The sequence below is a fragment of the Apostichopus japonicus genome, chromosome 13 (genome assembly GCF_037975245.1).
Source record: "Apostichopus japonicus isolate 1M-3 chromosome 13, ASM3797524v1, whole genome shotgun sequence".
In the NCBI taxonomy this organism is placed as follows: domain Eukaryota; kingdom Metazoa; phylum Echinodermata; class Holothuroidea; order Aspidochirotida; family Stichopodidae; genus Apostichopus; species Apostichopus japonicus.
Genome location: NC_092573.1, coordinates 23,726,730 through 23,740,989, shown reverse-complemented (window position 1 = coordinate 23,740,989; position 14,260 = coordinate 23,726,730). Strand labels below are relative to the sequence as shown.

At 37.6% G+C, this 14,260-nt stretch overlaps 2 protein-coding genes across 7 annotated transcripts in view; one reads left to right on the top strand and one right to left on the bottom strand.

The window, feature by feature from the left end:
• The first annotated feature begins 1,389 nt into the window (after nt 1–1,389).
• Nucleotides 1,390–11,883, top strand: LOC139978375 (epithelial sodium channel subunit beta-2-like). Of its 3 annotated transcripts, none has more exons than XM_071988531.1 (13): nt 1,390–1,756; nt 2,443–3,201; nt 3,436–3,516; nt 4,299–4,408; nt 5,487–5,590; nt 5,927–6,090; nt 6,695–6,805; nt 7,115–7,229; nt 7,734–7,803; nt 8,979–9,036; nt 9,463–9,539; nt 9,917–9,992; nt 10,421–11,883. In XM_071988531.1, the coding sequence occupies exons 2-13, from the start codon at nt 2,605–2,607 to the stop codon at nt 10,670–10,672; spliced, it is 1,815 nt and encodes a 604-aa protein (XP_071844632.1). In that variant the 5' UTR covers nt 1,390–1,756; nt 2,443–2,604; the 3' UTR covers nt 10,673–11,883. The 3 variants fall into 3 exon arrangements, with proteins under 3 accessions (XP_071844632.1, XP_071844629.1, XP_071844630.1); XM_071988528.1 differs by having other exon boundaries at nt 1,393–1,756; nt 7,731–7,803; XM_071988529.1 differs by having other exon boundaries at nt 1,393–1,756; nt 2,384–3,201; nt 7,731–7,803.
• LOC139978374 (laminin subunit alpha-2-like) overlaps nt 11,647–14,260 on the bottom strand; it is a 50,512-nt gene continuing 47,898 nt past the window's right edge. For all 4 annotated transcript variants that reach the window (XM_071988525.1, XM_071988524.1, XM_071988527.1 and 1 more), the window contains 3 exons: nt 13,897–14,027; nt 13,076–13,298; nt 11,647–12,438 (listed from right to left, as the gene is read on the bottom strand). In XM_071988525.1, the coding sequence (XP_071844626.1) occupies nt 12,287–12,438; nt 13,076–13,298; nt 13,897–14,027 (506 nt within the window). In that variant the 3' untranslated portion in view covers nt 11,647–12,286. The remainder of the gene's footprint in view (nt 12,439–13,075; nt 13,299–13,896; nt 14,028–14,260) is intronic.

The window sequence follows — 14,260 nt, the reverse complement described above, 5'->3', positions numbered from 1 at the left end:
GGACTCGCCCAACGCTTACTCTATCATGTCCTGTACGGGCGCAGATTTTGCCGGGGATAAGTATTGATAGTGGGGAGCTTCAGCGTTGAAAAGAGGGCGCTGTCATGTATGTTTACGCCACTGGGTCCTAATGCGCGTGATCGATCTGTTAACAGATCTGCAAGGATTCCTTAGTCCTCCATCCTTCAGTTCACCCCCACCCCCCCCCCCCTGACAATTTCATTCCCCCATTCAATTCCCCCAATTTAGTTCCCGTCAAATTCAATTCCCTCTAATACAATTCCACCAATGCAATTCTCCCAATTCAATTCCTCCTCCCTCGAATTCAATGCCCCCCCCCCCCTCCATTTAACACTGTACTTATCTTGAAATTAAAATAGCCTCCTAATTATGTGTTGTGTATTAACATAAAAAAATATGTATATTTATAGTTGGAATAAAACCTATGAAAACTTATTAAGTTCTACTAATATATCATCCTAGGTCAATAACCAATACATACATTAAAAACGAGGTGTATGGGATATGTCGAGGAGCTGATTTCTGCTATAAATGTTAACATGGTAAATTTAATTCACTTCTATTAAAGTAAAATTCGTGATAGGTTTAACTCATGAATTCATCAGCATTCAGTATATACAGATGGAAAGACACGATAAAAAAAATAGGCAACGTGAACGATTTCCAGTACACTTTTAACACCGGCCTCATGGAGGGCGATTTAGCGCTTATAGAGTGGTATAGTTTTATTGAAAGACCGTGAAGAAAGATGGACACCCATTCCGGGTTACGTGCGCGCGAAAGGAGTATAGAGCGCGCTATAGCGGAAGAGGGGGAGGGTGTAACACGTATTACCAGTCTACGGCAGGACCTTCCCTACGACTTGGTCTTTATTAGGTATCAAACACCGTCGTTTTGCATACTTAGTTAAGCCACTACAGTGTGATATGGCTACTCCCGTGACAAAATGGAAATATGACATTATGTGGGAAATAAATAAAACAAAAGAAACAAATTGCGGAAACATTCGCATCGTCCATATGCAATGCTTATATCAGCTATTACAAGCAGGCCCTATGTAAAAACTCCACCAAGTATGCATCCACGTTTCAGATATCACAAGCAGGCCCTGTGTACAAACTCCTTTAAGTATTTTCATGTACACAAGCAGGCCCTATGTGAAAACTTGTTTAGTTTTGTAACAAGGTGCAGTGGACCGCATTGATGGGTTTATGAAAACAAAAGAACCGCGGGCCGTTAATTGTAACTTTCCCCGAGGGGATCACTTTGTCCACCTGATATATATATATTCTGTATACAATTGGAACACCCCTCACCATACAAACTTGTAATCATTGTTACAGAGATGAAGATCAATAAATATACCATCATGCGATGGGAACAGCTTGTGGACACACTAAAGGAGAGAATCAGAGTTTGTTTAAAGATGAACTTTGAGTAAACTCGATCAGTGTTTCGTTGGTGTTTAATTTAAGAAGTACTTGCTAAAAGAATTCAATGGAGAGTGGACACAAGAACTAGAGAGGTGTTCCATCAAACACTTAATGTATAAAGAGCAATATTTGTACCGTTAAATGACGACGCATGTAAATGAAGATTGCATATTTCAGCACCCTTTATGCAGTTGATCATCAAAACATGTTGTCAACACGCGACTATATATATCTAATTGAACGACTCAACCATCACAACAACTCGGAAGAGAACATCCAGTTCGCTGAAAGGATATGACGAGGTAGGCTATATTATATACGTATAGAAGAAATATCAACTTATTGTTTTGCTGTTTGGTATACAAATCCTTTAATTACGGTTCCGGTTTTCTTGCTCAGCAATACCATTACGCTTGATTTGATATTGAATCAGTATAAAATACTTGATATGTGGTTAATTCTCTGGTTAGAACCGTAAATAAACTGAAAAAAGGCATTAATAAAAAACCAACTTGGTCTTGACTTCACAGTTATTATTATTACACTTGATTTGTTAAGTTTCCCATACCAACAGTAAAATAATGTATATAATAATGTTTAATTCTCTCGTTAGAATCATAAATAAACTTTAAAAACTCGAATAAAAAGAAACTCACCTATAAGCAAGAGCAACAATGTGGCTTAATGGCTTGACCGAATAATCAAGTTTCATTACAAGTGGTTAGATTTGGGGTTTTCAATTTTCACTTGTCTTCTCAGACTTAGTGAGAAGATTAAATGTGAACCGATAGAGTTTGAAATCAAGCTGGATTGTCGAAGTTCCGCTATTCTTGAACAGTTTCCCCGACAAGCAAATCCGGTTTAGTAAGAACTGCTTTTGTTATGCTTTCCTTCTGATTGTTTAATTGTTTGTATTTGTGTTTCTTTAGAATTATTATCTAAGCCACTAAAAACTTTAGGTGAAAGAACACCTCCTCTTCATCGGCAGGTAACTGGCTCGTAACCAATAACAGCCACAAGAGAGGAAGAGGTGGAGAGAGGTGGGGAGAGAGGTAAAGAGAAGGAGAGACACCCTTTGCAGCTTTGTTACATATATCTTGCTACAGTTTTCCATTTATCATTTACTTACGTATAAAAGAGTAAACCTGTCATGATGACGTCAATAACTGACCGCGAAGCACAGAGTCTGAAAGGCAGATTTACAAATCTGTTGGAAAATACGAGTGCTCATGGACTCGGTAGTATAGAACGAGCAGGCAACTGTGGATTTAGGAAGGTCTTCTGGACGGTGGTTTTCTCTTTTGCTCTGACAATGTTTGTCCTTCAGCTGTATTACATAGGCGTTGAGTACATATCCAAAGATGTGTCAATATCTGTAGACATTAAATACAGCAGGTATTTGAATTTCCCTGCGGTAACATTTTGTAATTTAAACCCAATCAAGTCATCCTCTTTGGAAAGAAGTGACCGCTTAAATGCTCTGTTAGGGAGTAGCGGTAGTTTGGATTCTGCGCAAACTGAGGCATCTTTGAACAATATCAACGACGCAAACACCCCACCATCACCAGGTGAAGAGATTGCAATGGTCACCGAAACAGTGGGTAATGACGTCACTGTGATCTCTATTGGGGAACAAACCACTGGTGATACAGTCAGCGCCCACACAACGACAGAGGAAGTATCCACTCTAGGAATGCCCCGACCACCAACCCCAATGGGAAAGAGAAAGAAAAGATCCGACATAGAGGTAAGCTTAGGCTACCAAGGGACGCTTCGAAGGACATATTATAAATAACAAAACGTCTGGGCCTGTTTTCAGTCTTCAGTTTCCATATACAGATGCTGTTTAGCTATAGGCTATTTAATTATATTTCCTTACTACAAAGAATCCTCTCGTTTCATGCAATGTGCTAGTGACGTCATCCTCATAATGACATATGACGTCATTATGCGGTAATGTGTTTGTTCTTCGTTGTCACAGACATCGAGACGAGCTGGATACGGAGACTGGACTTCTGTCAATTACGAAGCAAAGAATGATGATCTAGATCTATTACTCCAGGTAAACAAACAATTTTGATTAATGTTTTACGAAATGTTAATAACAATGAGAAACGAGATCCATTATTTTTCAAGTGCGGAAAATTACAGCTCTTTCTCAGTTACTGAACGTGTAATTGTCATACCATGATCTAATTCTTGACATTACACGGTCATGATAAGTCTCGACTTAAGGAAACTGGGAGTTGGAAGAGAATCAAGTTGTTTGGTTTTTCGTGCCAAGGCTCTATCGTTGGTGACTTTTCTTAACTTGTATTGACTCGGGCTTTGCTTCATTTACAGATTTAAGAAGCTACAATTTGGCCCATGAGAGATGAGTCTTAAATTCATCTGTATTGTTTGCCCACTCTCTTACCATGCCTTCCCCCTCTGCCAGCTATTCCCCCAATTTTAGCACGTGACGCTAAAAGTTCCAAACACTTTATTCCGTGCGGTTTGTATATAGTCCAATTTATTCCTAGTTATTCCGAAAGATATATATTAGACAGTTGTCTCCGGTAAGATACCCCGAATACGGTAACTATGAGTAAAATTTGATCACACCAGGTGTTCACTGAGCTTTTTCTGTATATGTGAGAGGGCAATAGCATTAACAAATTTACTGCCAATAATCAATAACGATCTGTCAATCTTCGTTTTAGATTTGTTTTCCCTTTGCGTTTATTATTTGTCTTGTAATTTGTATTTTAACTGTGAAGAAGAAAAAGAAGAATAAGAAAGGAAAAACCGAATGTACGGACAGACGAACGAACAGGATAATATGAATTTATGATACAATTGCAGGTAACTGACGGCATCGCAAGGATTCCTTACTCCGAAAGATACAGACTCGGTCATTCCATTGATGACATGCTCTTATCATGCACATGGAAAGGATTCACCTGCTCGCCAATGTAAGTCATAAATACTATACATTTTAACCATTTTCAGGTAAGCCTGCAGAAGATTTATGAAATTATCGGGCAACTATAGGCCTATGAGACATGAAATTCTGGCCAGGCATCATTTTAGTAGTTTGCGATTTCTCATTGTTCTTTGTTATATGTGATCCCTGTTGTCAAGGTTACAAAAAGTATAACATTCAATTATGAACTTGTTCTACTATAGCAGCCAGACTCGTAGCCAGAGTTCGAATTTTGGCTGATGTCCGTCCTTGGGAAGGGGCTGAGATGAAAATTGATGTAATCGTGTCCCTCATTACAACAACATATAGTACAAATAGATATGTTGCCAGTGTATATAATTTTAAAGTCATAAAGAACTTTTTGCCCCCACGCCAATCCCCACGTGGCTATGGGCCTGCTCCAGTGGATAAGTGGATTCTCTCTATATTATATTTTGTCGATTGTTCTGTACAATATCTTATACATTGCAAAAGTATTTATTCACGTCGAAAATTTTGCTGGCAAATAAGAGGCTTCACCAGGCCCGTCTCCTCCAATTAAAGACTAGGCTACATATGTTTATAAAGAATTATATGTTAGGCTACGTGTTGTCCAAAGTAAGAGGTGTTCTCAACAATTCAACCTTAATACCGTACGTCAGCGCGGATTTCTACATTATATATAATCTTGTTCGTTATGTCTAAAAGATGGGGAAAACTTGCCTTGCAAACACAAAACCAGCTTTTAGTAATTCATGTGATAAAATTTAACAAAGAGGATATTAATGCAGATGAAACAGTGCCGTGATCGGATAATTTGCAACTCCCTAATTTGATCCCGTCAACGAAACATTGAGCAATGTCACGACGGCAATGATTTACACCCTCCACGAAATTCCCGTTTGGATACATGGAAGCTATAGGCGACTGCACACAGATTTTTTTTTCCCTTCGTTCATATTGAACATTATCGTGACATAAAATAATAATAAAAAAGTGGTAATATGACACCCAACCCTTCCGTCCAGTACCCAAAATATCAGACTAAGAATGCTACATTGCTTCACTTACATAAATTGTTCTTTCAGTAACTTCACCCACTTCTTTAATTACAAACACGGTAATTGTTACACTTTTAACTCTGGACTGAACGGAACATATGAAGTATCGAGCAAGACGGGCCCTCTGTATGGTAAGTCTCTACCCCAGAAGTGACGTCACTAGAGGTTAGGTCATGGGGATGAAGTAAGGACACGGGGAAAGGTCTTGCGCCATTGTTTAGTTATGTTATACAACATTTTCATGGCAGGATGCAAACTGTATCTTCAAGGGTTAAATGTTTTGAAGCCGAGCGATGGAGGATGAAAACGTATTACTAAAGGAGGGGGTCGTGGAGGGAGAGGGATCGTGAAGGGAGAGGGGTCGTGGAGGGAGGAGTGAGGGGGAGCGTGGAGAAGATGACATTGGGGATTAGAGAGGTGTTCGTTTACTAAATTATCAAACTTGTTTTGTTTTTTACTTACATGAGGCTTGACGATGGAACTATACTTAGAGCAGACCGAATATATTCCTGCGATACAACAAGGGGCTGGACTTCGACTGAGCATACATGACCAGAAGACAATGCCATTCCCAGAAGACAACGGCATCAGTATCCAACCAGGGACAGAGACTTCCGTTGGAGTCAGAGCTGTAAGGCACCTAATTATCCCAGTTAAGCTTCAATAATATTGTAAATGTATACCCTTCATATAGAAAGAACACACTATTCGCATATATCCTTCACAACGAACAACATTTGCTACGCATATTTACCAACCAGGGTGTAGATTAGTGGGTGTGTAATGACAAAATCTCATGAATATTCATAAAAATAATTTATTTAAATCTTCAGTGCCGTCACGAATGCTTTCTATGTGTTTTGCTTAGTTGCTGTCTTTGATAACGGTGCGTTCTTTATATAATTCTTTGGACGTTGGATTTAAGAGCAGCTGTTCATGATTACTACGTGAAATTGATCTCCAGTCATTATCATTGTGCGCAAAATATGCTACAAGCTGTTTTCAATCTGTATGTCATAACAACACGAGAAAGAAAAAAACAGTAGTTAGTTGTTGCATTGTAGTTTGTTAGATTTTCGGGAAATGGCATTTTCGCAGGTGCGTTGATCTTTAATAATTTATATATCTGTCGTTCCACTTCTTAGGTTCTCTGACGCATATTTCGACTCAGACAAATATAGGCCTATTGTATTGAATATTTAACGATGTTGTACCGTTTACTATGTATGATATAGGTCCAACTAACAAGATTACCTGACCCGTATGGAGACTGCGTACCAGCCGAAACTACCAGCAGCCGTCAAAATATCTTCACGTCTTTCTTTGGCACAAACTACACGTTAGAGGTAAGCTGGAATATTTTATATTTTAAAGTTGTAACTAACCCCCCCCCCCCCTCATGCCCTCATTATCGCTATTTTGTACAGGTGTGGGTTGTAGGTAACTTGAGGTTCTGGTGGATTAGGGGTAGAGTTGGGGGCGGGAGTGGGGAGGGGGGGGGGGGGTGTGAGGGGCTTAATAGCCTGCTAGCGGAAACATATACTTTTCCCTAGAGAGAGTAATAAAGAGGAATGCGGAGCTTAACGGTCTAATCTTCTGCTTCTACGAGACCGTAACTTTCGGAAGTTTGGTTCTTTTTCTCGTTTTTGTTTTAGTCATGTGAGAAGAACTGTCTTCATGAAAATATCGTAGCATCATGTGGATGTGCAGATACGCGTTTTCAATACGATACATTGCACCCACCATGCCTATCAACGAATGATACACAAGGTAAGCAGTAAACTGCAGCATTCCCCCTTCACCCGCTAAATACATTACAGATGTCAAGTAAACCCGTCATCTCGTTCCTTCGGTTATTTTTGCCGTCCTCGATGTATTAGTCCTCACATAAGTGTTTCATTGTCTGCAACAGATGGGTATAGTTTCTTTGGTAAACTATGACGGAGAAAACAGTCAATTTTAGCATACTGAAACTTTGAACCAGTTATGATGATGAAGTTATGTTCAGAAGGTATTGAGTCATATTTTGTGTGCAGAATATCCCCCACCTTTCGAGGGGGTTGGGGGGGGGGGGGCGGGAGAACGATTCTCGTATTAGTTTCTCTTGGATCAGGGATCAATCTGGCTGCTCAGATTTGGGGGCGTAGTTCATATAAATCACTGTTTCAACCATGATTTTACATGTATTTATATTAATATCCTCAACCGGACATCTACATATCTATTATATTGTGATATTTTTTCTTATCATCTTTCATTTACCTTTATCAGTAGCTTGCCAAGAAGACGTCGAGGCTGCTTATGTCTACGAAGAGCTAAATTGTTCCTGTACTAATCCTTGCAGGTAGCACCCAACCAATAATTCGACCTATTACGCCTCGCGACCTGGATTATACACTATCAGCGCACAAACTGAAATACGTTTAAGTCGGGAGATTTTTTTTACATTCAGTCAGGGAAGAATAGGACCACTCCACCGGGCACAGAACAATCTCCAAAGCGGATCCAACGGGTGTGGGGTGTAGCATCCGCCCCCCCTCTTCACTGACCTAACAAGAATTTGTTTGGTTGCTGTATATTAATGTCTTTCATATGCGTCAAGCGCCCGTCGGGCAAGTGGGACCTCTCCGGAAATTGAAAAATCGATTATTTTTTCTTTTAGTCCTTAAAACGATCGTAAATTATCTTTTCGATATTCTTGTGGAATGATTACCATCGACATTTTGGCCACATCTTTCGTAAAAATCTAGAAACTAGGGAATTTGTACTGAAAAATTAACATATTTGGATTGTTTGGATTTCTTCTAGACTTAAGCCACAGAAAATATATATTTCTCGGGACGATTCATTTCGAGCCAATAAATATTGATAAAGCGCCCGTTATCTTTAGAAAGGGGACATATAGAAATATACAGACGTAAACATTTGCTTACTCGTAACAAGGATTTTCGTTACAATTTTGACAAAAAGCATGCCGAAATGAATGGTAACGATAGCAGTCTTTACATATAATTAGAAGGGCGCCCTGATCCATATGCATGATTTTGACAAGAATCGAAAAGTCGAGATTTTGGGCTAAAATTGAAAAAAAATCATAAGGCTATATAAAGCCTTACAAAAATTTGGGTATAATTTCTCAGAATTGGTCAGGGTGTTCTCTGTGGCCTCCCAGGGTCCCATATGAGTATTTTGCACCAATTTAAAGTAGGGTTCTATCAAATTCTCAGCCTGAAGTGTTCAATGTTTTACTGATCGTACTTTATTTCTTACAAAATGGATCATGGAAGGGTGATAAAATATTGCCCGATACTGTTAGTAAGCACATGTTTGCCCTCCACCTGAACCCCGCCCCTGCCCGTCCCTTCAAATTCTGATGGTTTCACTGCCTCTCTCAATTTTCCCCATTCCCAAATAAAAACGCTCTTCCGGCGATTTCACCTATATTTAGTGATCATTGCATCGTGTTCTCTTTTTCACCGTTCACATTCGCTATGGCCATTTTTCTCTTTCGAATTACAGTGAAAGGGTGTATGCCCTTACCACTTCATCGGCAATGTGGCCTAATGAACAATACAAGGTAAGCATATATGATCTGTCTAGTTTTCTTAAATCAAGTTACGATGTTTACTTATCTTGACTTGACCTGCACTTTTCCCTAATTTTAGACCTTTTTTCTTTATAAGCATATATAACAATACACACACCCACGCACACATATATATGAATATATATATAAAAATATTTAAATATATATATATATAAATATATATATATATATATATATATATATATATATATATATATAAATATAAATATATATATATATATATAAATATACATATATATATATATATATATATATATATATATATATATATATAAATATATATATATATGCTGTTGTTGTAGCTCTGATAACGGGTTACCTTAAGCCTGAGCTCTAAATACGTATATCTCTCCTCCTGCAGTTTTATTCACTATTGTTTCTTTTCTTTGTTAACAGCCTACCATTGTCTCTCAGCTGGGTGACGTATCGGCAGATATCAGGGCGAGTCTTAAAGCAGACGAAGATTTTATTCAGTAAGCAAATGGCTGCAGTCATACTGTCTTCTATTTTGAGTCAGAGTGTTGCTGTATTAATTGCATAACGTTCGGCCAGATACGATCAGTAGTGTACTTGTCCGGGATTTTCCGGGAACGCGAGGAGGGCGGTGGGAGATGATTGTGGCAAATAAGTCGGCCTATGATTGTAAATGGATAAAGACTGAAAAATAAACGATCACATTGACGATGGAATAGTGTTGTCGATAAAAATTGATTTCTACTTGTTTTCCTTTCTTGTAACTTCAGTGAATGAAACTGCTGGTTATTGTCTAATCGAGATGGAATTATTAGTATTAGTTTTGCCTTTTATCTGGGCTTGTGAAATTTTAAATATCTACCGTATCCATTTTCAGGAAGAATGTTCTCAAGTTAAACGTTTACTTTGAACATCTGAACTATGAATCCATAGAACAATCTCCAGCTTATACGGTAAGAGTTTTTTTTTTTTATCCTACTTTCATCTTCTGTTAATTTTCTTTTAATTTCCAAACTAATAAATTAATTAATCGTTTGATAAAAATGTAACAAAACGGCATGCCCAAATTAAATCTTTTATAGGGTCCAAATAGCATACACCCCCTTCCTAAACAGGCGGTGCAGATGGGTACGATGGGCGCTGAGAACAAACATCTCATTGGCTACCATTTAAAGGGTCGTCCTTTTCCTCTTAATTGTATATAATTAAGGAGTACATAATTCTGTATCCCATATTAATTACCCCCCCCCATACCTTATGGGCTTCTTGGTTGCCCCCCCCAGGCTGAACTTACCCCTCACCAGGCTTGTTCCTTTGAATATCTGCATCAACAAACGCTACAGACACCAGTATTTGGCATTGTACGCTTGGTTATTTTCAGGAGCTGGACTGTCTAAGTGACATCGGTGGTCAAATCGGATTGTGGATTGGTTTCTCAGTCATCACATGGTTTGAATTTGGCGAATTTATTGTCGATGCCTTGATTATAATTTGGAAGAAATCATTCAGATGTGGACAGCAACGTAAAACGACACCGACTGTCAGTGAAAACACCGATTTTACCGGGAGACCATTAGGGCCAGCGTATAACATGGACCGAGAGAAGACAGTTACTGATAAAGTAATGACCTAAGCATAGCTTCTCCAAGGGATATATATTTTAATTATAATTTAACACAACCTCGTGAAATCTTATTTAACTATTAAAGCAAAGATAAAAGTAAACCTACTTGTATATCAGTATCTGTTACTACAGTAAAACCGAAAATCACATCAATTAGAGGTCTTTCAAATTTATGCAAAATTTTGATAGGCTTATTACAACACTTCATTGTCTGTATTTGGAGGCAACAGTTTGTAATTCACTAATGAGCAGACAAATAATTTGTAACCAAATGTATCTCTTACTGCAATGTTTCTTTACGTTTTCCATTTCTCGCACCCCTCAGCAAATGCTTTCAGAAAACTTTTTGTCTATGCACTTAGCTATACCCCCTCCCCCCCCATACTGGAGTTCAGTGACTCATACCTCTAGGGGTTGTATGCACCCCACTTTCAGAACCCTGTCTTAGATCAAGGGGCATCCAACTCTGTGTAAATGTTACCTTATGTTTTAATTTTGCAATGCTAAAAAGGAAAGGGTTTGTTTTGTTCTGTATATGATTTTGTTCCAGTGCCAACAGGTTATTAGTACTGTTTTCTGTAGAAAAATCATGGGCAACCCTAAAACAGATCACATGCACTCTACCATACATATATATATTTTTTTAAATCATGATCTGAGAGTCATCAAATTGTATGCAGTTAAAATTTTCATGTCAGTTCATTTACGAGAATGAGAGGTTGTGGTGAGTCGTGTACATATAATGTTGATAAAATTTACAAAGCAGGGACGGGGAGATAGGTGGGTAACATGGGGGGGGTGCTGACCATACCTCTGCACTGCACGTAATTATCTCCAGAAACATATTTTTGGGCCAAAAATTGAATGTTTGTGTCGTTGTGAAAGTGGAACACATGGCCTATCTGTTTACATTTAGAAAGAATGGTTCAAAAACTATAAAACAACAGGAATAATTCATTCTTAGATGGATAAATCTCGCTTCCGTTTAGTTTATTATTAGAAATTACAAAGAGAATGATGAAAGATAGTTTTTTATAGTATGAAGTGTTACCAAATGACATGGTACAATAAATTGGAAATACATTTTTACTTTTCATTGGTTTATAAAGGATTCAGAAAAGCTGCTACGAAGAAATGATTGTTTTCACAAAATTTAAAATTGCTCTGAAGATTACTAATACAATGCTCTGATTTTTCTTGGTCCCTCTTTAATTTAAGAACAAATAAATTTGGTTCCAGATTCAACACAGTTTAAGCTTTAATATGGTAGACGATTTCACACCACGATGAATATCAATATCATTTTAAGTAAATAATCTACTGTATGTATGAGGTTTATCTGCTACATAAAAAGGTGTTACATAATAGACAACTTTTATAACATGATGAATTTCTCTTTTTGTCCATCTTATGTAAGTAATTTATGTTCCAATTCTTATTTTGGCTTTCTAAATCAAGGCTTCGATATACTTTGAAATGTTTCACCTTTAACAGTAAAAAAAAAGAAAAAGGACTGTTTGTCTTTGATAGGCAATAAAACAAAGTTTCACGGCAAACAACGATATTTAAGGCACAGGATGAGAACGAAAGAAAGAGAACTGGAAGGGTACTATGTGAGTAGCTTCATGGAATGGCAAGGGGACAACCTCTCCGAACTCCGGACTTGCTGAAACCAGCAGTCAAGTCTTGACCTTGTCCATTCAGAATCAGGGAAGAAATACAACCTTGTAAAGAGGCTGTGATGATACCCGTTGTTAATTCAGACTTTCTGTCGTCTGCAAATGAAATTGAAATCAAATAAATACGATCGTTAGTAATCAGAGCTTATCTTCTTCTGGATTCAACAATTAAAAATTGATCAGTTATTGCTCGCAAATATGCTAGAAAGTCAACTAAATGGTCAGTCATATTAATACTTCTACAATCATCTTACTTTAAAAGAAATCATCTCTCTATCTCTCTCTCCATGGGATGTTCTTTCGTGTAATGTTATGCTTTGCAAAATCTGGGCATTTTTGTTTTGGAGGATCACAATTTCAACGGAAACAATACCGAAAACTGCTAGCAACTTTAAATGCCCTAACTTTGCAAGCAAATACAAATGACTTTTGAAAGATGATAAAGAACACCTAGATATCTATCAGATTTTGAAAGCTATTAAGTGAATTAACAGCATGATGGAGCATCATTTGGCAATATGAAAAATTCTTTACTATTATTCTTTATTTATAACTTATTTTATAATTTTTATTTTATTTCTGTTTTTCATTCTTTCCTCATTTAACAAGATTTTGTCTTTAGAAACATAGCTATTCAAAACCTGCAATATAGTCATTGTAACTCGAAAAGCAATGTTACTTTAGAAAAAGCAAAGTAAAGATAAAAAATTCAACAATTTAACAGTTTTTTTACCTTGAATTCCTCCAATGAACATTGGACCTTGGATGTTAGTGGTCTGTCTCTCTGCAATGGCTGTCTCATCCATGGCTCCACCATCTATTGATATTTGAACAGAGGTCTCTGTGATCCTTAACGATACTGTGTGTGCTTTACCATCACAGATACCATATCCAACAAGTCCTGTGGCTCTCACCACGGTTGGCTGTGCTGTACCATAATTAGCAACCACTCGCACCTAAATATTCAAAACATTAATAAAATAAAAAAAGATGTTTCAATGATGTTTCAAGGGCAATCAGAATGTGTGGGGCAGGTGGCACATAAGCCTCACGAAAAGTTTGCTCGGTTATAGACCACCCTGTACCCTGCCAGAGTCTTAGCCCCACCAATCTCCAATATACAGCAAAGACCACATAACCACATTTCACTAAGCTTATCTTTCCATTCCGTCAAAGATTCTTCACCAGATATATATAGCTAATTTGTTTACATCATTATCACATTGCATATTTAAAATGATGACGACGTCTGTTAACTTTCAATACAATCATCAATACTATAAGTCAGGACCTACCACACTTTAGTAGCAGATGTACATAGCATAAGCTACTTTGCTTATTGGGGCTGATTTTGCTTATTGGGGTTAATTGGGGCTGAAGTTGTTATTGAATGTTGAGGCTATATACCAGATATTTGTACATATTCTTGAACTGGGATAAGGCAGTGAAAGACCAAACAGCTACATCTTAAAAAACTTTACAAAAAAAACACTTTATATATATATTGATTTATATGTAGTTTAGATACAAATATTATTAAAAAGGTTGACTCACTCCTCCATCGAATATATCTAAAGCAACAAAGGATGTCATGTTCTGGAGAACAACAAAAAGAAGAGCCTCCTTTTGTGAAGTAGTAATCTCCATCTCGACCCTAAAATTATCGGTGATAGTAACATCATCATCTGTGTAGAGGAGATGCAAAATATTATCAGGATTTTCAAACTTTACAAAAAGATTTGGAATTGAATGTCTGTAATCTGTGCATGTTTTTGTCCCTTCTGTTACTTGTCATTTAGCCTTGGAAGAAGATCCTGCTAGGATCGAAACGTCAGGCCAACTTACTTTTACACAGATCTCATGATAACAGGAAAAGAAGGTATTATACTAGCTTTGCAATTGACCAGAAGAAACAGTT